Genomic DNA, 26,137 nt, shown 5'->3' on the forward strand with positions numbered 1-26,137 from the left:
GTACTGGGTGTCACCCATTCAAAATCTGTACCCATAGACTTTACCCTCAATGCCATCAGCTGCCCTGAGGAATGTCCCCTATCCAGGTGTGGCACCCTAGTGTATGACTTCTTGTTATCCAGCTCCGGATTGTGGGAAGCTTCCAATCCTAGCCACAGAAATCATGATCCATGACAAAGCAGAAGACATGAGATCAGACCTTTTGTAGTAAAGCAGGATATCAGTAAACCTTTATTGACTAATATGACACAATCCCTATGGAATTGTGCCCTAGGGCTAAAATTGCTTCAGTTAGGGTGTGGGAATCCTGGGAAGCTACTTGAGTCATCCACTGCATAAGGGAGGCAATAGAGACACTTAACTGAATAGAGGTTTCAAAATTGTCCCTTGTAGGTCTGTCCAAGTGGTGAAGCAGATTTCCCACAGTTGCCAATCTGTTCTGGAGCACCTCTGTGTTCATGGTATTAAGGATACCGGTGCCAGTCCCAATTTCTCCCAGCATTGTGTCCAGTGATTGTTGGCATCATGGGCCACTGAATTTAGAGCTTCTGGAGGGCTCATACGTGACCCGCTGAGTCCATGCCTGCCCTCCAGCACTTAGTGGGATGACATAATTGGCACACTGTGGAAACAACTGGGTGATGCTGTGGGACTGCAGAGAGACCTAAGTGTAGGTGTATACTACAGACCACCAAACCAGGGGAAGGAACTCAATCTGGAGTTCACCCAAGAATTCACTGATGCTGCATGTGCACATGATATGGTCATCATGGGCAGTTTAAATTATCCAGATATCTCCTGGGAGGAACACTCGGCCAAGCTGGAATGCTTGCGATCCTTCCTGACCTGTGCTGAGGAGCTGTTCCTGACCCAGGAGGTGCATAGGCCAACCAGAGGTGATGCTCTGCTAGACTTGGTCCTGGCCAAAGGAGTCTACCTCATGACTGACTTAAATATAGACGGAAGTCTGGGCAACAGCGACCATGAAACCATCATGTTCACTGTTCAACATAAGGCAAACAAACTGCATAGCAGGATTGAAGTCTTGGACTTGAAAAATGCAAATTTCAACAAACTTAGGTCACTAGTAGGGCAAGTGCTGCAGGACCAGGGATGGAAGGCAAAAGATGTGCATGAAGAGTGGTTGTTCCTTAAGGACGCAATCCTTGAAGCACAAAGGAAGTCCATTCCCATGCAGAGAAAAGGTAACAGAAGGGCTGGGAAGCCCTCATGGCTAAACAGGGAAATCACAGGCCTCTTAAGAAAGAAGAAAGAGGCTTATAAACAAGGGAAGCTTGGGGTGGGCCCCAAGGAGAACTATTCCACGACAGCCCAAATGTGCAGGGAACAGATAAGACAGGCTAAAGTGGTGACTGAACTTAGATGAGCAACAGAAATCAAAGACAACAAGAAGTCCTTCTTTAGGTACATAGCAAACAGAAGGAAAACAAATGGAAGTATGCGGCCATTACTCAACAGCTCAGGAGAGCTAGTTATTGGTACCCATAAGCCTCTTCTGTGTTTATAGAGCTAAACTACAGTTCAGAGTGATAAAGTGGGAAATAATGAATAATGATTTGCATGCATCTGCACATCTCTCTGCCTAATGTTCATTAGCCTCCAACTCTCCCTCTATATTTCTATCTACCTATGTTTTTAGGCCTCTCCTAACAATATGGTGTGTTATTATAAGCATGAGTGTTTCATTATAGTCAGTCACCCCCATATTTTAAGTTTTTCTTTTAAATTCTAAATCCTTTCCTTTTTTAAGCACATCTCACCCCAGACTGTGGTGACAAACTTCTTTGAACTTTAAGGAGCATTTGTTTGGTGGCTGGGCTGCCCCTCTTTGTGCTTGTGCAGCACTTGGTGCAGTTGGGTTGGGGTTTGAGCTGGGGCTCCGAGGTACTTGCACGCCAAGAGCAAGCAGCTTCTGCACCATGGTTTTCAACACTGCATTAACCAGAGTGCAGGCCCCTGTCACTCTGATGGTCTGTTCAGAAGGATCAAAAGCTATGTTCTCACACAAAGCTAAAACAGCTCGGGGTTAACCACAGCCACCACCCAATAGCTCTGATGTGGGTAAAGAGCTACTGCTGACAAGCCCACCAGCTCCCAGCAACTCTGAAAAGGCTGAGCCTGATCACATGTTACCCAGCTGTAGGGGGAACACCCCCAGCTGCGGAGGGTCAGTCTTGCCTCCAGCACTTCATCTGGAGCTACTTCAGTGATGGCGGCTAGGGTCTGGAATCAACTTCCAAGGGAAATGGTGCTGGCTCCTACCCTGGGGGTCTTTAAGAAGCAGCTTGATGCCTACCTGGCTGGAGTCATTTGAGCCCAGTTTCTCTCCTGCCCAGGCGGGGGGTCAGACTTGAAGATCTACAAGGTCCCTTCCGACCCGACTTCTATGATCTAAGATCACTGTCCTGCAGGGGCAGATTCCTGCCCCACCCGTGCTCGGGCCCCTGCCCCCACCACCATGATTGCAAATGTCACCCTGAGGTCACCTTCTGGCCATATAACCCCCAACTCTACAGAGGCCAATGCAGTTTCCTGCAACAATGCAGTTGCTGCTTTTGCTCCCCACAGTCTTCCCCCTTCTCCCTTGGGCTCAGGTGAGTAAGTACAAGGGACCAAGGGTAGTGGGGACTGAGAGTGTACATGAGTCCTGCCTGAGCACATGCTTGGTAGCTAGGGTCTGCAGAAGCCCCAGAAAGTAGATCTAAGCCCTAGAGGGATGCCATTATATTTTTAAAATATTGAACAGTTGGAGTGTGCAGAGAAGTACAACTGAAGTGGTTTGGGGGCTGGGGAAAGACAAACACAAGTCACTGTGCTGAGTACAGGGGAAGTTAAGTGAACTGTACTGTCCTATGCTGTACAGCTTAAGAAATCCCTGGTAAGAGAGTGTCCCCCTGGAGAGCTCTGATGGAGCGGTCTGCAGAGGCATGGACGTGAGTTGAAATGTCTGGGAGGAATCAGGCAAGAGGGTTGGAGACCCAGGAAGCTCAGGGAATCTATTTTTTCACTTTTTATTCAATCTGGCAGGAAACCTTTTGAAAATATGATGTTTTTCATAGAAGAGAAGTTGTTTTCTAGCCACGTGTGTGCTGAAGGTCAGATTGGCTGGCCTAATAATCCTTCCTAGCCTTAGACGTCGAATGCGGTGTTTCTGGGTTAAATACTTGATCTTAGATCTGTGTCAAGGCTGGTGAGAGAAGTGTCTGTTGTCTAAGCTTAACAGGGCCACAGACTTTAGCACCTAGTCAATACAAATGTAACCTAGGCGGTACTCCAAGAGGTACCCCCTCTCCAATTGAAGGGATCAGAGCAGGTGCACAAGTGCTGGAGGAGGTGTAGGGACTCTCTTCCCCCTATAGAGCAGAGCCAAACCGCCGATGGGGACTTAATCATATACCTTTTAATGAGACAACAGTACTGGGAACAGAACAGGCATAAACCAGGGGACACTACAATGCCCTGAGGGGGCAGGATTTCACAAAGGTTAGATGCTTACAATCATAGACATATTCATCCAGTTGACAAAAGACTGGGTTAACAAGATATAAAACACAAAAAGCAGAACAAATAATACCAGTAGGCGAAACAGAAAAAAGGCACAAAATACAAAATGTCAAATGACAAGGAAATATAGGGTCTAGGTACCTGGAGGGGGAAAACACAATGGCCCTTTTCCACTGCAAGAAGATTAACTCCTAGTTAGCTCACATACCCCAAGTTACCCCCAGGTAGCACTTGAACTCAGATTTCCTAGATGGTAGGCGGAAACACTGCCATACAGCCATTAATGCTAGTACTACTCTGAGCTACAAGGGGTCTTGGCCTTCCTAGAGCCCCGGCCTCATGTCAAGCTGCCTGGCCTCTTACTGGAGGCACTGGAAGCAGAGCTGGGAACCTCTCAGGTTGCTGCTCAGACCCTTACTGGAGCTGGGGAGCCTCTCTTGCTGGCTGCAGCCTCTTGTAGACAATCCTGAAGCCCAGCGGGAAGCCTCTCCTTCTGGCTGCACGTCTCGCTGCTGAGGGTCCAACTGCTGCCTGCAGGTCCTACTCCTTCAGGTGCTTCTGGGGCAACTGCTCCTGCCCCACTAGCCCAGCTCTTACTAGCTCTTTGAAGCTCCTTCCTTGTGGTCCCTTGCTGGTCTTTCCTGAGTCAGCTGCACTGCCCCTTTTATCCCCCTCCAGGTGACCCAAGGGGCCAATCAGGGGACCCGGAGGGTGAATCTCTGGGGCCTGATTGGTGAGGAAAGTCCTCCAATCATCTTTTACCCCTTCAAAACCCCTGGGCTAAGTCACTGCCAGCCAGCCCGTCACACAAAGGATGTCTTGCTTCCTCCATGCAAACAGGGCTGCCAGCCCAAACCATTCCCATTTGCCATCCCCTAGCAATTACATATGGCAAACTGAGCCAGAGAGGGAAAGGGACTGGCTCAGCATTATTGATGAAGTTATTGGGAGAAATGGGAATAGTATGCAGGAGACCTGACTCCCAGGCCTCTTCTAGCCTACCTCATCCGAGCCTTCTCTCTTACCAGAGCAGGGATAAAATTAATTTGCTCTTGACATTTTTTTAAAAGGGAAGATCATCAGCAGCTAGTTAGCAAAGGCCCATTCCAAACCTTCTATGGCCCTCCCGAAAATCATACGTGAGCGCTATAATGGTGAATGTGGTGGGAACATCTTTGTGGTTGGGCATTGTGGGGTGGGGAGGAAGGGCCAGAAGTGAAGAGGGAAGTGGTAGGGCTGAGCTTAGGTTTAACCTTGAAAGAAGGCGATATTTTGAAGAGATGCCCAATCCCTACAACAACGAATGAGAACTAGATTTTCTTTTAATGATCAACACCACGTTTTATAGTTATTTTGACTTAATTGGCCATTAATGCTAATCTGTTCATATTTTTGAATAAAGCAACCCATTTATTTGTCTACCTAACTTTAAAAAAATAATTTTTCTTTTTCTTTAATTTTTTTTAACCTACCTACCTACCAGAATACTGCCTTCCAGAGAGGAATATGGAAAAGGCATAATAAAGGGTTAGCCTGAAGAGTATTCTTTAAGCAAAATATATATTTTTGACTAAAAATATAATTTTTAGTACATTAAAATTATTTACAAAGCAAAATATCTATTTTTCTATAAAAGCAGAAATTGAAAGTTAGCCTTTGGGAAATTCTATTATTTGCCTTTTTCTTCCCCTCCTGCACTCATGTTTTTAGTGGTACAACAGAAAAAGATTTTTTTTAAAATGGAAGAAAAGAAGTCGTGACCATGAGAGAAAAGGGTTGTTTTTTTTTTAAAAGAAGAAAAAATAAAAATACCTGAGAAACAGAAGGTGAAAATTTGTAGCATAAATTTCACAAAACTCTTCCTGAGAACTGAAGAATCAGTGTGTCTAACTTTTTTGCCCTGTTCTACTTAACTTTTGCCGATCTGGAATCCTAATTCTCCTATATCAACCCAAATCTTCTCATTTCTAAGCTTTCAAGCAACTCAGTGGCAGGTTTTGTCCTCTGCTGGTTTCAGTGAAGACCCCTGGCCTTTATAATACAGCTGCATTTGGCCCCGATGGACGGAAGTAAGTGGAGCAAGGGACAAATCCTGCTTGAACTGGGTCAAAGAAATGGTGGGAGAGGACGTGTGCATGGAAGGAGCCCAGGTGGGCTGGACCATCCCCAAGGTTGGCTGGGAGTTCTTGATAGATAGGATGTTTGGGAGCAGGCCCAAAAGCCCACAAAGAAAAATACTGCTGAGAAGCTAAAAAAAAAGATAATCACAAGCTCTCTGGATACAACATAGCGACAGGAATGTGAGCTGATAAGCAAGAGTGGGTCACTGAACCTTAAACCCACTAGTATAAGTAACAGTGCTGAAAAGAAAGTTGCATGTTTGATGATAAGGAAGATGCTTATGCGTAAGAACTGCCCAAAGCCTCTTATTGTGTAGCTGTAGAAATTAACTAACAAGACCATAGGTAATAGTGTAGAAGTTAACTACAAAGCAGACTCAGTACTTAAAGAACACAGCCTAATAAGACTGGGGGATGACAAAATCCTAGTTGCTGTGAAGTCTGAAGCAATCAAGGATGTAGCCCTCCTCCCTATTAGTTAGCATTTCAAAACAAGCATGTAGCCAAAAACCAGTTTGAACTAAATAGGGAGTTTCTCACACTGACCAGATATCTTGTTTTCTTTCACAGTGGAAAATTCCCACCTGTGCGCGCATCTTGTCTGTAAACTATAAATCGCTTCCGCAAGGGGTCACGGACTCCTCAACATAGCTAGGCATGCGCACTAGAAGTTTCTAACTAATCATGGGGGTTGAGTCAATTAGGTGTAGAATCTGTGACGCAAAACTGTCTGTATAAACTTGCTTACTTGTTATCAAGGGGGGGCTGGTTCTTGGAGGAGACGGGCTGCTCTTTGTCGTTGTATGCGTGCTTCAATAAAGAGCTTTGAGATAAGACCTTGCTGGTGTTGCCTGTCTCTTGCGGTCAGACAACGGACCTGGGAAGTTGGGGTTAGAGGCCCTGACAATTTTGGCACCCCAGATGAGGCATGTCTGACTCTCCGGCGTGGGATTGGACTCCGAAGCAACGCAGCACGCATCCTCAGACTTTGAGGAGCCTTGCCCGGTAGCTGGATCCTGCGTTGGCGATAAGGCATTGTCCCATGAACCAGCTGAAGCCCATAGAAATCCAGCAACGTCAGCCTGCAGGACCCGGTTGGAACTAGGTAAGTGAGCGCTCGGTACAGGGAAATGAGACAAGGAGGCAGTAAATGCCTGGGGGATGCCCCGTTGTCTCTCCTCCTAAGGGATTGGAAGGATATATCCGGGACAGCCGGATTGTCCAAGGCTAAGATGAAAAATTTGTGTCGGATCCAATGGCCGTCATTTACTTTTCATTTGTCCCCGACTAGAGACTGGCCAGAGCGTGGAACCTTTTCCACAGAGAGAATGAATTTCTTACGGGATATTTTGGTTGATCTCAGACCAGGACAAATGAATTATTTGTATGAATGGTATAATTATAAACCAATGGAGGGACGAGTGGCTTTTGAAGCTGTTTGTATGGAAGATTCATGTAAAAATCCCCTGCCCTATGCCTTAGAGCCGCACAGGGAGGAAGATGAATTTGTTCCCGTTCTCCCACCTGTCCGGCGGAGTGAGAGGGTGCAAGACAAACAGGACAGGGAAAGAGTAGGGAAAGAAGAGAAAGAGGGGGCAGCTGGAGAAAGTGTTCCCTCACCTTTAAGAACACCAGCCAGTCCTCTTGAAACATGGTTGAGGGATGCACCAAAAACACACCCGGTAATACAAGCCACATTGAGAACTTATCCGGTTCCGACGGTCCCTGGAGGGCATCAAATGGTATTCACCCATACCCCGTTTGCAACCTCAGATTAGCTCAACTGGCAACACACTATGCTGCGCTTGCGGGATAATCCTGAGGCAGTGGAAAGAATGTTTTGTACAATCTTCTCCACTCATGTGCCCACTTGGGCAGATGTAAACCAGCTATTAAATACGCTCATGACTGAAGATGAGAGGCAGAAGGTAAAGGAGAAAGCAACAGCTTATTTGAGAGCCTGAAATTGGAGTCTTAATGACTGGCCAACCGCTGACCCTAATTGGGACCCTAACGTTCGGCCCCAAAAGTTGGACTTGGATAGATTTTTAGAGGCTGTCTTAAATGGCATTAAAGAAGCAGCGGAGGCTACTCCGAATTGGAGTAAAGTGACTGCTTGTGTACAACGCCCAGATGAACACCCCTCTGATTTCTGCACCCAATTGACTTGTGAAATCAGAAAGCATGGCAGCCTGGATCCTGATTCAGATCATGGAAAGGCAATGATCAAAATGGTTTTCATGTCACAATGTGCTGAAGACAATGCAAAAAGGTTCAGAGAACACCCAGATGGCATGCAAGGGAAAAGTTTACCTGAGGTAGTCAGTATCGCTACTAGAGTGTTTAACGGGAGAGAAGAAAAGAAAGAGAAAGAAAGAAGAAAGGAGAGACAGAAAGATATAAAGGAACAAGTGTCGCTGCTGGCTGCAGTAATGACTGGAAAGGGGGGAAGAGGTCGTGGATGGAGTAGAGGTGGATGGAACGCAAGGGGGAGAGGAGGAGCAGTGAGAGACAGAGGACACGGAGCTGGAAGCAAGTGTGACAGCTGTCATTACTGTGGTGAGGAAGGACATTGGAAGAGAGAGTGCCCACTGCATCCGAAGAAGGAGTATAAGTCAGAGGCAGCAGGGCAGTTTGCAGAGGACAGCGAATGAAGGGAGGTGCCGCTCCCATGGGGTCCTGAGATCTTTGAGGCTGGACTTGTGCAATTTAAATGTGATGCTTGGTTCCCTACTATTCCCCTTAAAATAGGGGAAGAGACTTTTGAACTGTTGGTGTCACTGGGCATAACCCTAGGTAACTCAGAGGGATGGAAGACCACGAGTGTCGATGAAGCCCCTCTGCTCTCGGCCCAGGCGAGCCAGGGCCCCCCCTTGCCCAACCTTTGTAACCCTTTCTTTGGCTCCTGTAATCTCCTGTCCTTCTGGAAAACAGGCAAGCTGAAACTGTTATCTGTGGAATGCAAGGGCATCGCTCAGAGAGAGAAAGGAGGAGGGAAAGGGGGATGGGGGGAGCCAGCTAGTGGAAAACTTCTGTAGAAATGACCAAGGTATAAATATACACTGTTGCAAGGCTAGGCACGCAGGATTTGAGACAAAACAGTCTCCCTGCGCCTTTTACTTGAGCTCAAATAAACTCTGTCTACTTCTCCCCCGCAGTGTGTCTATTTGGCGCGACGCACACCGGGCAACGAACCCAATTGTTGCCTCCCTCGGGCACCTTGTGCCGGCAACAGTTTTTGGTGCCCAACGTGGGGCTCGAGGCTAACATTTCACCTTGCCTGGATCCCTCCTGGGGTCGACGACTTGCGGCAACAACCGATGCCCAGCACGCACCGGTGGTTTCATCGGGGGCCTCGGCGGAGACGTGGTTTGATCGAACCCGGAGGGCACAACGGTGCAACGCACTCAAATAGTGGAGAAGCGATCGTGGGTGACGGTGTGGAACCGGTCCCTTGGACAAGGTAGGATAAGCTCAGCAGTCTGAGCATTGCCCGTTAAGACCTGGGGACGCCCAGTGTCTCCCTGTAGGACCTGGGGATGCCCAGTGTCTCCCTGGAGTATGGGCAGGGACAAAGTACGGTTGGCAGGGCACGGTGTACACCCTTAGAATGCATTCTGACTAATTGGAAACTGTTTAAGTCAGATTTAATGATTAAAAATAATCTTAAAAGGTTCTGTACAGTGGAATGGCCTCAATATCAACCGGAGGATCAGGAAAGGTGGCCTCCGGAAGGGTCAATTAACTACAATACAATCCTCCAATTACTCCTGTTTTGTCAGCGGACGGGTAAGTGGAATGAACATTTGTATGTGCAATTGTTTATGGCTTTAAGAAATAAGACAGATATTTTGCAGATGTGTAATTTGACTCCGACAGGATCAGTAGTTGTCAGTGTTGAGTCTCAGCATTCCCCCCCAACCACTGTAATGCCAGAGTCAGCGTCCCCTTTGGCTTTAACACCTCCACCATATAAAGGTCAGATGCCCCCGGTTCCAGAGATCCCTCCCTCAGTGGGATTTTATCCTTTACTTACTGAAACTGTAATAGCCTGGCCTGGGGCAGATGGGCGTGCAACCCAGACCATGCAAGTATACACCCATGTACCTTTTAATCCGGTGGACCTGGTGGCTTTTAAGGCACAGGCTGGAGAATTTTCAACTAGCCCGAGTAAGTTTATCTCTGTCTTTGAGGGATGTTTAGCTAGTCACAAGCCTGATTGGGACGACTGTAATATCCTTATGCGAACCTTATTATCTGAAGTAGAGCAGAATCAAGTTATTTCCAAAGCAAGGGAGGAAGCACAGCGGAGGCATGAAAGGGATCCCGTCAATGTTCCTGGTCCGGCAGATATGGTTCCCCTAGCAGACCCTAGATGGGACCCTAACAATCCTGTGGATCATACCCGCCTTACCTCTTACAAAGAACTGCTTATGCATGGACTCAGGCACTCGGCTGTCCGACATAATAATTGGGCAAAGCCGTATGAAATAGTACAGGAGCCGAAGGAAAGTCCAGTTGCATTCCTACAGCACATCCGGGACGCCATTTGGCAAAATACCAATGCAGACCCTGATGACCAGGCGACAGAGGCGATTATAAAGGGTATTTTTACCAGCTGCGCAGCCCCTGATATAAAGAGGAAATTACAAAAGAAGGAAGACTTAATGGGTATGTCTGTAGCACAAATCCTGGAGACTGCAAACAGGGCGTATACTCTCAGAGAAGGAGAAAAGGACAAGAGACAAGTTAGAATGCAAGTAACAGCAGTACAGGCTGGAGTCAGAGAAAGGCCACAAGAAGGTGGGAGAGGCAGAGGTATAAGGGGTCGTGGGCGCGGGCGCCCTGGCCCACAAGAAAGACGCCTGGGACGGAACCAGTGTGCCTTATGCCGGCAAGAGGGACACTGGAAGAATGAATGCCCAGAGAAAGGGAGAGACTGTACTCCTGTAATGGCAGCGGAAGGACAGGAGTAGGGGTGTCGGGGAAACGGACCACCGCACCCCCGGAACCCCAAGTAAAAATGTGGGTGGGGAATTCAGAAATTGATTTTTTGGTAGACTCTGGGGTGGCACGGACCGCTGTAAATCAACCTCTTCAACTTCCCGTAGCGGATTCTCTCACCGTGGTAAGTGCCACGGGAAAAAAGACTCAGTGCACAGTATATGCTCCTGCAGAATGTGCTCTGGGAGACCGGGCTCTTTCTCACAAATTGGTCTACCTTCCAGATTGCCCAACACCCCTGCTAGGACGAGACCTGCTTTGTCGATTAGGTGCATCGCTGCATTTTACCCAGGATGAAATAACCCTCGCATTGCCCCCTGAAAATGCATGGATAATGACCCTCACGGTTGAACCCTCGGCCATGAACGCTCCCCAGGAGTGGAACCAGTGGGAAGACCAGGTATACCCTTTGGTGTGGGCAAGGGGGGTTCCCGGAAAGGCTACACATCAAACCCCCATTAATATCCAACTACTGCAGGAAAATGGTCCAGTACGAATCAAGCAGTACCCAATCAAAAAGGAAGCCAGAGAGGGACTGCAGGAGACTATAGACCGTTTCCTAAAGTACGGCATACTGCAAGAGTGTCAGTCAGCCTGGAACACTCCTATCTTGCCTGTACTAAAGCCTGATGGCACATATCGACTGATGCAGGACTTAAGGGTGGTTAACGAATGGGTTAAAACTATTCATCCCCTCGTCCCAAACCCGTATACCTTGCTGGCCTCCATAGGGGGGCAGTATACTCATTTCTCAGTTCTTGATTTGAAACACGTTTTCTTTACGATTCCAGTTGACCCTCCCTCTCAGGAGATATTCTCTTTTGAATGGGAGGACAGAAAAAGGGTTAAGAAACAACTTTGTTGGACAGTATTAGCCCAGGGATTTAAGAACTCTCCTACCCTTTTTGGCCAGTCCTTAGCTAAAGACTTGGAGGAGTGGAAAAATGAGCATGAAGTTCTCTTGTTACAATATGTGGATAATTTATTAATTGCTGCCGTAGATTTAAACTCTTGCATTAATGCCACTGTAAGCCTCCTGAACTTTATTGGACTTCGAGGATATCCGGTGGCTCGAAAGAAAGCTCAAATTGCTCTCCCCGAAGTACGATACCTGGGATTTCACATAAGACAGGGGGAGCGCCAGCTTTCAAGCGAGCGAAAGGAGGCTATATGCCAGGTTCCCACCCCAAGCAACTGTAAGCGGCTCAGGGCGTTTCTCGGCATGGCAGGTTTTTGCAGAATATGGATCCCTGATTTTGGACTATGGGCAAAACCACTATATGACTGTGTAAAAGGGGCAGACCATGACCCCTTTTATTGGACTTCAGAAGCCGACAAGGCATTTAAAATACTAAAAAGGAAACTAATGGAACCCCCCACCCTGGGTTTACAGGACCTTTCTAAACCTTTCCAATAGTATGTGCATGAACAAAAAGGGATGGCTCTGGGAGTGCTTACTCAATTGTTGGGGGCGTGGAAACATCCCGTTGCTTATTTCTCCAAACAGCTTGATCCAGTTGCCAAGGGATGGCCAGCGTGTTTACGAGCAGTTGCGGCAACTGCCCTAGTACTTGAGGAAGCTGAAAAGTTAACGCTGGAAGGATTTGTGCAGGTGTATACCCCTCATATGGTCCAGGCTCTGCTAGATGTGAAGGGGGGTCTCTGGCTCACCCAGGCTCGGGTGGCTCGGTACCAGGCTAAGCTGTTGGAGAACCCTGAAGTGACTCTGCAAACCTGCCCCTCCCTCAACCTGGCTACTCTCTTACCTGAAACGGAAGAACAAGAGCATGATTGTTTAGACATCACAGATGCACAGTACTCCAGCCGTCCAGACCTACAGGATCAGCCACTTCTGAATGCTGATTGTGAGTGGTACACTGATGGCAGTAGCATTGTTGCAGAAGGGCAAAGGAGGGCAGGTTATGCTGTCGTGACCCTCTATGATGTTGTTGAGGCCAAGGGTTTGCCTGCTGGAACATCTGCTCAACTTGCTGAACTGGTAGCCCTGACCCGGGCGCTAGAACTCTCAAAAGGGAAACGGGTCAACATCTATACCGACTCTAGGTATGCTTTTGGAGTACTGCATGCCCATGCTGGCCTATGGAAACAAAGGGGACTGCTGACAGCCCAAGGCTCCCCAGTGAAGCATGGACCCCAAATTCTCCGACTCCTGGAAGCTGTTCAACTTCCCTCGGCAGTGGCAGTAATGCACTGTAAGGCACATCAGAAAGAGGATCAAGACGTAGCCAGGGGTAACGCCCAGGCGGACAGAGAAGCTAAAAATGCTGCCACCCTGAGGACGCCGGTACCTGCTGACACCCATGGCCTATGAACGGGATGCCGGTTCTAGCAGGGGAGTGGGAAATAGGATGTAATATTTTGTCACGGTATATGTGCTCTCTGTCTGCTGTTCTTTCTTCTCTCCATAGGTACACTAAAGACTTGCAGCCTCTTCTGCTGGATGCTCCAGTCCACTCGTTACAGCCGGGGGATTCCGTGCTCGTTCGTACCTGGAAGGATGAGCCCCTTCAAGAGAAGTGGACACTGTCCTACTAGTTTCCCACACAGCGGCAAAGGTTGACGGACACAAGAATTGGATTCATCACTCTTGTCTGAAACCGGTGCCTACTCCACCCACGGAACAGTGGACCGTCCGGCCCATCGACGACCTTGGACAAAAGTTGCTATTTAAAAGGGTAAAAGTTTAGAATTAACAGTATGAATTCTAGTTTAAGTTTCAAAACTACTGTAGCATTTTCCTTTTTCACTGTAGGCTTTCTTTTCCTGTTACCTTCTACTGCATTCTCCTTACATGCAGGGTGGGGAGGGGACCCAGCAGACCTCGTTACAAACACCTAGAAAGCATTGAAGGTTACTTTTGCCCGTGAGTTTAACCTATCTAACTGTTGGATATGTTCCCAAATCCCTTATCACGCTGCAGGACTCCCATGGCGAGCCATTCCTAGTAACTGGTCAGATATCTGTCAGGAAGAAATAGCTATTAATACTACGAAATATCATGACTCTATCTTTAACCCCTCAGCATACCCCTCCATACCTGGAATCGCTCCTGGGTGGCCACACTTAGCTAACAACTGTACCAAAGAGGCTCCTTTCAGTCTCTCTAATTCCTCATGGACGCCAGAGTGGAATGACTCCTATATCCCCCAGCCTATCCGCTTACGTTCAGTTCTCCCTGGGCTGCTTTGTTATGCTCAAAATGAAACCCCGAACCGTACCTGGTTCGCCAGCAATAGTTCATGCCAATATTATCTCTCTCCTAATCAAAACGTATCTATGCCTTTGTATAATAGCTCTGGTCATGACACCGGTGAAGGCTTATTTTTCTTTACTCCAGATCAATCCAGTCAAATGCGAGAAGGGCTTAATGGAATGGTGGGAAATGGGGAAACTTTTTGGATTTGTGGTACCTCGGCCTACAAATGGCTACCTGATGGCTGGTATGGAAGTTGCTACATAGCGTTTCTTGCCCCTCCCCTTCGAGTTCTAACCCACCTCCCACCTGGCCGCCCAAGACGACAAAGATCCCTCTATGCAACTCCGCCACCTCTTAGTGAGGGAGACAGATTTGGCATGATCCTTCTCCCGGCGTATGGAGTGGGCCGGTCAGCCAAGCTGTATTGTCAACTTTCTGCGTTTCTTACAAAATTTGCCAGTGACACTTTAGCTATTGAAAAGAGCCTTAACTCCGAGATTTATCAACTTAGTTTATTATCTCTTCAAAACTGTCAGGCTCTAGATTATGTTTTAGCATCTCGGGGGGGGGGGGGGGGGGGGGGGGGAGGGGGTATGTGCTCTAATTGGGAACGAATGTTGTACTTATATCCCAGAAAATTCCCAAGATATTAACAAACACATTTTGTCAGCTGAACAGGCTTTTGAGCCGGGGAAAAGTCAGGAACGTGAACCCACTGTTTTCAATTCTCTCTGGAGCTGGTTGCCCAACCTCGGAGGCGTAGGAACGGGCATCCTTCACCTCCTGGTCACCGGTGCTGTGTTGTGTTTAATTACCCTCCTCTTATTTGCGTGCTGTAATGCCCTCCTACGCAAAATCTGTGTATCCCCCTCCCCGAGCGCTTCACTGTACCCCTGCATTGAAGATCCCAATCCCCAAACACTCAATCGTTTTTTATCTTCAGAATATGAGAAAACTCAGCCAAAACTTTGTTGAGTATTCTCAAAGGGGGGAGTTGTTGGTGTCACTGGGCATAACCCTAGGTAACTCAGAGGGATGGAAGACCACGAGTGTCGATGAAGCCCCTCTGCTCTCGGCCCAGGCGAGCCAGGGCCCCCCCTTGCCCAACCTTTGTAACCCTTTCTTTGGCTCCTGTAATCTCCTGTCCTTCTGGAAAACAGGCAAGCTGAAACTGTTATCTGTGGAATGCAAGGGCATCGCTCAGAGAGAGAAGGGAGGAGGGAAAGGGGGATGGGGGGGGCCAGCTAGTGGAAAACTTCTGTAGAAATGACCAAGGTATAAATATACACTGTTGCAAGGCTAGGCACGCAGGATTTGAGACAAAACAGTCTCCCTGCGCCTTTTACTTGAGCTCAAATAAACTCTGTCTACTTCTCCCCCGCAGTGTGTCTATTTGGCGCGACGCACACCGGGCAACGAACCCAATTGTTGCCTCCCTCGGGCACCTTGTGCCGGCAACAGAACTGTTAGTGGGTACTGGTGCTACTCATTCAGCCATTCCTGAGGGAGCGGCCCCAAGGGGAAGTATTGAGAAATGCGTGATGGGAGTTACTGGAAAGACGGAGCAGTGTTTTATGACCACTAATTGCATAGCCACGCTGGGCCCTTTAAAAATTCAGGTTACTGATAGGCTGCGAGGCCTTGACATGGCTGCAGGAATGGCAGGTGAGGGCAGGGCAGGGCCAGAGTGCAAGGGGTGGGATCAGAAGTCCGTCTGCTTCTGGGGAACCCTTTACCAGGTCGGGTTCCCTAGCGAGGTTCCTTTTGACTCTGGTAGGATGAACCCAAGTGGGAAGTTCTTTGACCCAAATAGCAGTGGGGCTTACCAAGATGGTCTCGAAAGGTCCTAGCCACTGAGGTTGAAGTGGGGTCTTTCGGTAAGTTTTGATCCACACCGGGTCACCTGCCAAAATAGAATGAACAGCTTCCCGCAATGGTAAAGACTGAGACTGCACTGAGTACTGTTGTAATGTTGCTAAATGCTGCTGCAAGGCTTTTACATAAGCCTTTGTTTCACAAGTCAGATCAGTGTCACTAGGTATTGAAATCAAAGAAGTAAAGGAAAGGGGTACATGTCCAAAAAGTATTTCAAAGGGCGCTAACCTAGTCCTAGAATTCGGAGTGGTCCAAAGAATATAGAAAGCTAAAGGAAGAACTTGAGTCCATTTCATCCTGAGTTCCTTACACAGCTTAGTCAGGGTGGCTTTTAGAGGTCCGCTCATACGCTCCACCTGGCCTGAGCTCTGAGGGTGCCAGGGGGGATGAAAAACCCATTTTGTCCCAACGGCCTCAGTAAGTTCTTTACAAATTTTTGCTGTAAAATGCATTCCCTGGTCCGAATCAATTTTTTCAGGAGGGCCAAATCTTGGCATAATCTCATTAAGAAGCACTTTGCAAACTACTTTAGCAGTGGCTTGGGTAGTGAGGAAGGCTTCTACCCATCCCGAGAGTTGATCTACAATTACCAACAAATGTTTTTTTCCTTCTGAGGGGGGTAACTCAGTGAAATCAATTTGAATGTGCTGCATGGGCCCATGAGCCCATCTGCGCCCACCAGGTGGCGCCTGTTGGCGTGTTCCTTTAGGATTACATTGCTGACACAAAATACAATTTTCTACCACTCTTCTGACCATTTCACTTAATCCAGGAGACACAAACTGCCTAAGAATGACTTGAACCATTTTATTCGCTCCCAGATGGGCATTATTGTGAACTTTTGTAGCACCTCATGCTGATTGCTTCTAGGTAGAATAGGACGACCATCACATTCCCAGCTTCCCACTGGATTAGGTTGTGCTCCCCACTTTTCCCATGTTGCCTTTTCAGTATCTGAAGCTTGTAGTTGCCATTGAGCTAGGGGGGAAATTAAGTCTAGTTGAGCTCCTTGCAGGGCTGCCGCCTTCGCCGCCCTATCGGCCAAGCTATTTCCCATTGCGACAGGATCAGTTTGCTTGGTATGAGCTTTGCAGTGTATCACTGCAATCTCCTTACGAGCCTGAATAGCCTGAAGCAGCTCGGCAATTTCTTTTCCGTGGGCAATTTGAGCTCCAGATGAGGTAATGATACCTCGTTCCTTCCAAATTGCACCCGTGGCGTGGCACACTCCAAAAGCATATTTCGAATCTGTATAAATATTGACTCTCTTTCCTTTAGCATAGAGACAGGCTGCAGTCAGGGCTTTCAACTCTGCTGCTTGAGCACTCACTCTGGGTGAGAGAGCCTCCCCTATTAATATAGTCTCGCTATTAGTAACTGCGTATCCAGAGTGTCTGGTTCCTTCACAGACAAAGGCAGAGCCATCCACAAACAACTCTATTTCAGGGTTTTGGAGGGGAACATCAGAAAGGTCAGGGCGAGGAGTGGAAATTAAGTCTAAGACCTGCAGACAGTCATGCACATATCCACTACCTTCCTCCTGGGGCATCAAAGAGGCCAGGTTTAACATGGCACATTGTTTGAGGGTTACCCCATGTGTCATCAGGAGAGCAATTTCATATTTCGACAATCGTTGGTTTGTTAGATGCTTATGCTGTTGTGAATTTAACAAGCTGGCCACAGCATGAGGCGTATGCACCGTGAGAGGATGTCCTAGAACTATTTCTTGAGCTTTTTCTATAATTAGAGCAGCTGCTGCAACGTTTCTCAGACAGCCTGGATGGCCTCGAGCTACGGGGTCTAATTGTCCTGACAAGTAAGCAACAGGTCGAGGGGAGTTTCCAAACAATTGTGTTAACACTCCAGACACCACTCCTTTAGATTCATGTACATACAAGTCAAAGGGCTTGTTGTAATTAGGGAGCCCCAGGGCAGGGGCCTGAACAAGGGACTCCTTGAGTGCCTTAAAGACTTTTAACTGCTCGGCATTTGGATGTAAAGGTTCCTCTGCCTCATCTTTAGTTAAATCATGTAAAGGCTTCAATAATTCACCAGCAGCCACTATCCATGAATGGCAAAATCCAGTCATTCCAATAAAACCTCTCATTCCTCGTTTGGTTATGGGAAAAGGAATATCCAAAATTGCTTTTACTCACTTAGGGTCTAAGCAGCGAGTTCCAGGTCCTAGAGTGCACCCTAGATACTTCACTTCTTGTCTAGCCCATTGCAATTTAGCAGGGTTAACCTTGTGTCCCTTCATTGCCAGCTGATTGAGCAGGTAAATGGAATCAGTCTCATTATTCTCCCGTGTATTTGATGCTACTAGTATATCATTCACATAAGTTACCAAGGTAGAGCCACAGGGTAACTGAACATCTTTTAAATCTTTTGCTAAAATCCTAGCAAACACTCCCGGGGCCTCCACATATCACCGATAAATGTGCTTTCAGTTGTCTTGAAAGTTTTCACAGACTTTGGTCAAGTTTTCTCAATATTAGAGGCTGAAGGAAAGTAATAAATCCAGGGTTAGATTAATGATGTTGATGCCAGAGGTGGGGGTCACCCTTTCATCCAAGATGCCAGGGACTAGAGCAGTCACCCAGGAAGGAGGTGGGAAACCAGGATTAGCTCTTTCCTCTGAAAGGATCTGCAGCCTCCCAGGCCCATGCCTGCATGTAGGCTGGCTGCTATGGGATAGTCTGGGATGGAGATGCTTAACTTCCATTGCTGCTGCTGCTGCTGCTTTTGGCATCCATAATTGTAGAGCTGGCAGAGTAGGAACAGGAATGTGTCTGGGCGACCACCCAGGTTGCTGTCCTACCTAGGAGGTGAGAGGGATTTGTTTCCATAGTGCTAGTGGAAGGCTGGCACTGATATCTCCAGGCTCAACACTGTGGTATCAAAGGCTTTCTTTAGGTTTATCCATTAGCTTCTGCAGGTCCCAGCTAAAAATCCCATTGCTTAACTGCGGTGATGGATTGCTGTATGCCCAAAGTAGATATACATGTTTTTTTTCCCTCAGCTGGGGTGGGCAAAGATATATCTAGATGCAAAGATATATCTAGATATATCTAGATGCGGGCAATAAGTAAGTGGAAAAGGGTAAGGATAATGTGCAGAGGGAAATAGAGAAGGTGAATCAGGGGAGGATTGTGAAAGGGGATGAGTAGGAGGGAATCAACGATGGGAGTAACTGTATGAAGGAGGAATTATAGCTAGGAGGAGGAAACGTGACCACAACTTCAGTGAACATGAGGTGGGTGCAGTTGATCATCCAGGCGCTATGGCGGCTCTTGAACAAATGGCAGTCCCAAGCTGGCTCTTTGATGCTCACATGTGCATCATGCATGTCATTCAAGAAACCGCCATGTGCTGTGTCCGAGCGCACTGAGGTCCACGGGGAAGACAACAGTCTAGAGTATGTGGGATAAAGATGTCTACGAACTGGCCTAGGATGGCAGAGGACAAGGAATCATTGACCCTCTGGAAGGAGCCCAGGGTCAGAAAGCAAGGGCAGTGCTGAACTTGTGGATACTGAGGGTGAGAAACTGGCGAGGTAAGATGACTCCTTGCTGCCTCACAGAAGGTTGCAGAAGTGCTAGTCGGTGTCTACTGTGAGCTGGTACCACTGTATAAAGACTTGGTCATTCAGGCCTCCATACGCAGGGGCTGCATGCTGCTGTCAAGGCCTGGCTTGGGCTAGAATCTACCCGAACAATGGGGAGCTGCCAGGTGCCCAATGCCACAGGATGCAGAATGGGTCCTCGCCTACTCTCTGGCCACTCCCCAGGCCCATCTAGCCCTTGGTTTGGAGTCCCATCCTGCTCCCCAGTCTGGTGCCCCACCACACCTGGCTGCCCTGGGGGTTCCTTGCTAAATTCCAGCGAAGAGCTGGCTTGGCTTCACTGAGACTAAATAGCTAAAATACACCCTGAGAATGGGAGGATTAACCCCCTAGTTGACAAAGTAATGGCACTGGTTGAATTTGCAATGTCCAGAATGAAGTGTTATGAGACTTACCTGCTTTGGGAGTGGGGGGTGGCAGCAGTGCACGGTAGATCTTGGTTTGCTTTTAAATGCCAAAGGTGATCTCCTACTGAAAAAGGTTGGAGACCATTGTTTTAGGCTCATCAGCTAGGGATTGTTTTCAAGGTCTGGAGCTACCATAGTGTCAGAGTGAGGGCTGGGGATGCGCCAGGGGTTGTTTCACTGCAGACCTCTGGGGACGAAGCCTCTAGAGTACTTAAGTGGGTGGGGTCTGCTGAGGCCCCTCAGTACCGGGATGTGGTGCCATGGTGTAGCTCAGGTGTGGCCAAGCTGAAGCAGGGGTTCCCTGAGTGGCATGGGCAGCCTTAGTGTGTGGCATAGAGCTGACTGGGGAGGGCACAGGCAGCATAGTGACAAATAGGCAAGGAAGCAGAAAGCAGAGCAGTTGGGGAGCATAGGTAAGATGCAGAGCAGCAGAGTGGTCAGGGAGAGAGTACAGGGTGGGGAGCAGAAAGATGAGTGGCAGATTTGGCAGGGGAAGGGAATCAGAGTGGCACTTGGCAGGGCGTGGAGGATAACTTGTGGCATGCCTGCCAAAAGGGCTGGTCCTCACTGGTGTAGACAAGCCTACATACATCTCTGTAAGTTTTGTGTAGGATCCAGCCTCCCCATGGCACAGAGCAGGCTCCCGCCTCACCTGTTGGTGGTTACAGTACTGAAGAGGGAGATCCCTTAGAAGGAGAAAGACCCCCCCCCCCCGATACAGCTTTGTTAGACAGGCCACCTGCATCTTTAGGAGCAGTAATCTATGGCATGAGCACAGCTCTGCTGGTTTACGTGACTGAAGACCTGGCTCCCTTGACTGGGACTCAGCTTTATCCAGTGTACACCAGCTGGGATCTGGCCACTTCCATTTGATGGAGGGCACTTCTTCCAGGGATTTAGGGCACTGGGAGTCACAAGCCAAAAAGCAGGATGCTTTTCTTAAAATTAAAAAAACCTTTATTGACCCACAGCAATGGAACAGACAGCTTCCTCCTGCCCTGAAACCCAAGCAGTCTTTGCCGGGAGAAGAAGACCTGGCTGTTCTCTCTTGAGCCTCTCAATCCTGCCCTTGTCCTGGCTCTCTGCCCCCTGATTCCCTCCTGCACTTGCCCTGGGTGCCTCATGTTTCAGGACTTCTCTGTTGGGTTTGGGGGCCCTGACAGGAGAAAGATCAGAGAGCCTCTTCAGGTGTTTGTCTGCAACTCCCTTGCATTAGTTCTGTTTCTTCATGGCCCAAGACCCACTAATAGAGCACTGAGGCTGGTCTCTTCAGTTCTGGGTCTAAACATAACTAACTACTACTTCCCCCTGTACAAGCTGGTCAGGGGAAGTGAGGCATGCAACTTTATTGTAATATGAACATGTTTAAACCAGAAATATTTCAACAATACTGGAGCCTGTTGTAACCTCATGCAGCAGGGCTTTGAATCTGCCATGGCCTGTCATTGCCTTCTGTGATCTCCTCTTGAAGCCCTTGAGAGGAGAAGGCCATGGCCATGGCCTCTGGTCTGTGCCTCAATGGCTTATCTGCTCCTTTTTTCATCTTCATTGACATCTGGGACTAGGGCTGTAGCTCATAGCTACCCCACACCTAGGACAGTATCCCTGCCACTGCCCCATGCTTCTTCTGTCTTCTTCTTCTGCCTGGGAGCTGCCCTGTGGCTACTCCCTAGAAGATGATTTAGGCGTTTGGTTCTCAACCTTTCTTGTGCCAGGACCCATTACTAAACAATGATAGCCACTCCTGACTCAGTAAATAGTTTAAGCAGAAAACACACAAGTATTTTGACTCCAAAATACTTATTGCACACTACAAGTAAAACCCACTCAAGAGTCTTAATTTTAAAGACATAAATGGGCAGGAAAACATTAATAGCAAACTCAGCATGTGGCCCCCCCCATTACACCCAAGTGACACTCATAATTGTGTGATATGCACAATGCAATTTGGCAGTGCCCCTCACTCCTGACTCATAACCTCCTGGCCCTGCTGAGGCCTCTCACTCCCAACCTTCTGCTTCCTGCCCAGACCCATCCCACCAGTATGTGGGGCAGGGGGTGGGTGTGTGGGGCAGGGTGGCACATAACCCCCGGGTTTTTGTTCCCACAGCAGGCAGGGGCTGCAGCCTGCCTGGGATGGCATGGGCAGGAACCACCTCTGTGGCCCAGCAGGCAGGACCCAGCACAAGGGGGTAGAATGGGGTGGTGAGAATTGTTGCTCCCAAGGCTGGGACCCCCACACCAGCTGCACCACCAGCAACACGAGGAGTAACGGACAGGGGGTGAGTGTGCTGCCCTCACCTTCTCCTACCACTAGCTGCTCACATGCTGGGCTGTGGCTCCACCCCACCACCATGCGCTGGCTGCTGTTCCCCTCAGGCTACCTACATTGCTCCACATCCCACCTTCCCTCTGGGGTACAGCCATGGCTTGAGGGGAGAGGCTGGTGGTGGGAGGAGGCAGGGACAGTGCCAGCCTCTTCCTGGTGGTGGGGCTGAGGTGGGCTAGACAGAAAATTGCAGAGGCCGCACTGCAGGTGGGACCAGGGTGGGCTCAGCTGCGCTTGGAGGGCCAGGAGGGGAGGGCCAGGGAGGGGAAGGGTGGCTATGATGGGGTGCTAAGGCAAATTTTGTGGTGGCTATAGCCCCCGTCAAACTTCCCCTAGTAACACCTCTGGGAGAAGATGAGGGCAGTTTGCTACTCCCTGCTCAGCCATAACTCCTTGCTCTGCTGGCAATGCAGGTCACACAGGGGTCCCAGTGGTGGTGGTGGCAGCGGCAGCAGCAATGAGTCTTACCGCTTTGCTCTGCCCTCCTGTGCTGGGTCCTGCCCACTGGGCTGCTGAGGTGGGTCCTGCCCATGCCAGTCCAGCCGGGCTGCAGCCCTGTGCCCCCTCTTGATGCACAAATATGGGGGGCACATTTCCCCCCCATGTCACCGTGATGCATCAGCTGCTGTACCTCCCCTGCCCCAGATGTGTTGTCTATGCTCTTGCCACCCAGTACCGTTACCTACAGGGAATTGTGGGAGCTGCTCTCCAGCCTGCCTGGCTGTCACATGCAAATTCATGTGGTGCCTCCTGCCTGATCACCCTCCTCCTGCTCCCCCCTGCCCCCTCAGTCCCAAGCAGCCCCTTGCAGGCTGGAACTCAGCCAGCCTGCAAGAGAAAACTTGATTTCCCACCTTTTTCTCCTTTAAAGGAGAAAATCCATATTTTTTCAATGTTTTTCCATGATTGTCTGCAACCCTTTCATATATTCTTGTGATCACCTTTTGGGTTGTGACCCACGGGTTGAGAAACGCTGGTCTAAACCATTTTCAGTAGGGCTGTGCGAAGCATCGGTAGCTGATTTGATTCAGAGGAGATTGGGCAGCTGAATCTCCGTATCTGAATCGAATCAGGAGACCCATTAAAAGGGCCGAATCGAATCAGAAGCATCCAACTTGATTTGGAAAAGATTTGGAAGGATTTGGAGATTTGGAAGGCAGGCTTTCAGGAAACAGAAACTGAGAAGAGGGAGAGGGAAGGGGTGGGGTGGGGAGACTGCTTGTATAGTAACATCTGTAGCTGGCCAGTGACTGTGATCTTTCCTTCCAGTCACAATGCTCTGTGGAAAGGCTGGTGGAGCAACAGAAGGCCATTTATGAGATCGCCTTGGTCAGGAGATTGAAATAAGCAGCCCCCTTACCAAAACGGAGTGGCATACCATATCCCAGTTCTTGGTGATCCTCAAGCCATCCCTCAAGGCCACCAAAGGCATCAGTGCTAGTGATGCCCTCCTTAGCCAGGTGATCCCTGTAGTGAAAGAGCTTGAGAATTAAATGGAGAAGCTCCAGGGGATCAGTGCTCCTCACTGGGGCAAGCCACTTTCACCAGAGGTGCTGGCACTGAGCGGCTCAAGGTGGGCATCAAAAAACTGCTGGATCCATTGCGGTCCAGTACAGTCCATGTGCTGGTGGCCATGTGCAACCCGAGGGTGATAGGGAGCATCTGCAGCAGCAAAACTCTTGATCACTGGATGGAGGTGCTGGTGAACAGTCAGGGAGGCAGAAGGGCAGAGGTGGAGGGACATGGAAGAGGGGGAACCACTTTCCCGTACCACCAGTCCAACCACGAGCCATTCTCCTCCACCACAGCTGCTGCCAATGTGGACCAAGGGCATGGCTTCACTGTTGGGGTCCAGAGGCACCAGACCCCACCATGAGGCAGGTAGCATGGAGGCCTCGGTGGCTACCTATCTCACCGAGGACTTGGAGTGTGCCCCCTCCAAGCTTGTGTCTCACCCCTGATGCCTCAATTTACATTTTCACTGACTGGCTTTCTTGCATGCATACCTTCCACTGGTTTCTTTGCATGCATACCTGCCTCTGGCTTTCTTTTCTTTGCTTGGTGGTTAGTATATAGGAGCCTCCAGCCCATTCGGAATGGATAGGCACTGATAGTCATCACTGCATTAAGTTTTACCTTAGTCTTCCTAAGCCTTGTAATGAATAGAATGGAGAGCCAGGAACTGTCCTAAATGACCAAAGAAACAACCTTTTTATTGTCTTCATAACTGAATCTTAAATAGATCAGTCTTTCTCAGTATGAACATCTCTTAAATAAACCTGCAGCATCCTGAGTTCTTCAGAAAGCCTGCAATGACTAAAAGCCCTGCCCAGGGCCTCCTTCACCTCCCTGTTTCTCAGGCTGTAGATGAGGGGGTTGATCATTGGGGTGAGGGCAGTGTAGAAGACAGACAGCACTTTGTTCAGGACTCTCCAAGTATCCATTGTTGGGGTGAGATACACAGCTATTATGGTCCCAAAAAAGACTGCTACCACAATGAGGTGGGAGGAGCAGGTGGAAAATGCCTTCTGCCTCACAGTGGTAGATGGGATTCTCAGGATGGTGGCAATGATACAAGCATAGGATGCCACAGTCAATAAAAATGGTAGCAATGCTCCTAAGGAAGAAAAGGCAAAAATTGCTAGTCGGACCATGTGGGTATCTGTACAGGAGAGTTGTAGGAGGGGTGTCAGATCACAGAAGAAATGGTCAACTTCATTGGGGCCACAGAAAGTCAATGTTGACATTAAGCTTAGTGTTATGGTGAGAAGCAGGGGGCTGGTTATCCAAGAACTTGAAGCTAATTTAGCACAGATCCGGGGGTTCATTGCATTTGCATAATGCAGTGGGTCACATATTGCTAAGTACCGGTCATAGGACATGACTGACAAGAGGATGCACTCAGTACAGAGTAGGCTCCCAAAGATGTAAAACTGAAGGAAGCAGCCAAGGAAAGAAATGGTTTTGTTATTGGTAAGGAGCCCTGAAAGCATCTTGGGCAGGATGGTGGAGCTGTAGCAGGTCTCCAGGCAGGACAAGTTCCCCAGAAAGAAGTACATAGGGGTGTGCAGGTGATGATCAGCCACAACCAGCACGATGATGAGGAGGTTCCCGGCCATGGTCACAATGTAGATCAGGAGAAACAGCAGGAAGAGCGGCACGTGCAGTTCTGGTAGATTCCCAAATCCAAGCAGGATGAATTCTGTGATGATGGTTTGATTTCCACTTTCTGTGTTTGCCATGTGGTGGAGCTACAAGAAATTATCTCCAAATAAATATTAAGATGGGGGTGGTATTGCTGCCTCTGCACTTGCCGGCATTCAGCTGCAGTATCACTGAATCGCTACAGCACATGAGATTAGACTTGCCATATTTTCATTTTTTTCAGCGTTCAAAATTTCTTGTGAAATGAAAAGTGTCTTCAAATATGTTTCTGTGATGTCCTAAAGATTTGTTTCCCTACAAGTAATTGAAATGGTGTGTTTCTGCATTCTTATACCATATAAATAGTCAATATAATGCATTGTGGAAACAGTATATAGACTATCTCATTAATATATTGTAAAAGTCCAAATGAAATGAATCGCAACAACATTACCAAAGCCAAATATTTCCACATGATTGAGAGGTTTGGGCATCACCAAATTAAAAAAAAAAATTCTAATTTTTCCACATTAAAAACCCCCAAATAAATAAACATGGACTTGTGAAAAGCTTTGATTTCCATATACATCAACCCCTGGCAGAAGACTGCCTTCCTTTGTAGCAAGGCATATGGTCACATTCTTACGATCAGCTGAACATGCCTTAGATACTACTGCTCTGTTGCCGTGTCCGGGTGTGGGCAGTTCCCTCCTCTCCTCTGCTTTCATCCTTCACGCATTACAGGGTGTTCTTGGTGTTTTGGATGTGTTACTTGGCAGCTGTACGTGAATATTTTGGGGACTCCTTGAATCTGCTGGATTCTGCCTTCATTATGCAGTAGCCCCTTCCTGTTCTCTGCTTTACATGTCCTCACCCCCTGCAAAACAGTCT

General features: G+C 48.4%; 1 protein-coding gene and 1 long non-coding RNA gene across 2 annotated transcripts in view; one reads left to right on the forward strand and one right to left on the reverse strand.

Moving 5' to 3' along the window:
* The first annotated feature begins 8,469 nt into the window (after positions 1-8,469).
* LOC149851923 (uncharacterized) overlaps positions 8,470-26,137 on the forward strand; it is a 58,638-nt gene continuing 40,970 nt past the window's right edge. The window contains exons 1-2 of the long non-coding RNA XR_016439496.1: positions 8,470-9,108; positions 9,319-13,345. This is a non-coding gene — a long non-coding RNA (uncharacterized LOC149851923). The remainder of the gene's footprint in view (positions 9,109-9,318; positions 13,346-26,137) is intronic.
* Positions 24,346-25,344, reverse strand: LOC149851924 (olfactory receptor 6B1-like). The gene has a single exon (XM_090030211.1). The coding sequence runs from the start codon at positions 25,342-25,344 to the stop codon at positions 24,346-24,348; it is 999 nt and encodes a 332-aa protein (XP_089886337.1).

This window comes from Crocodylus siamensis, unplaced genomic scaffold (assembly GCF_052110815.1).
Source record: "Crocodylus siamensis isolate JL-2025a unplaced genomic scaffold, ASM5211081v1 HiC_scaffold_31, whole genome shotgun sequence".
Taxonomy (NCBI): domain Eukaryota; kingdom Metazoa; phylum Chordata; order Crocodylia; family Crocodylidae; genus Crocodylus; species Crocodylus siamensis.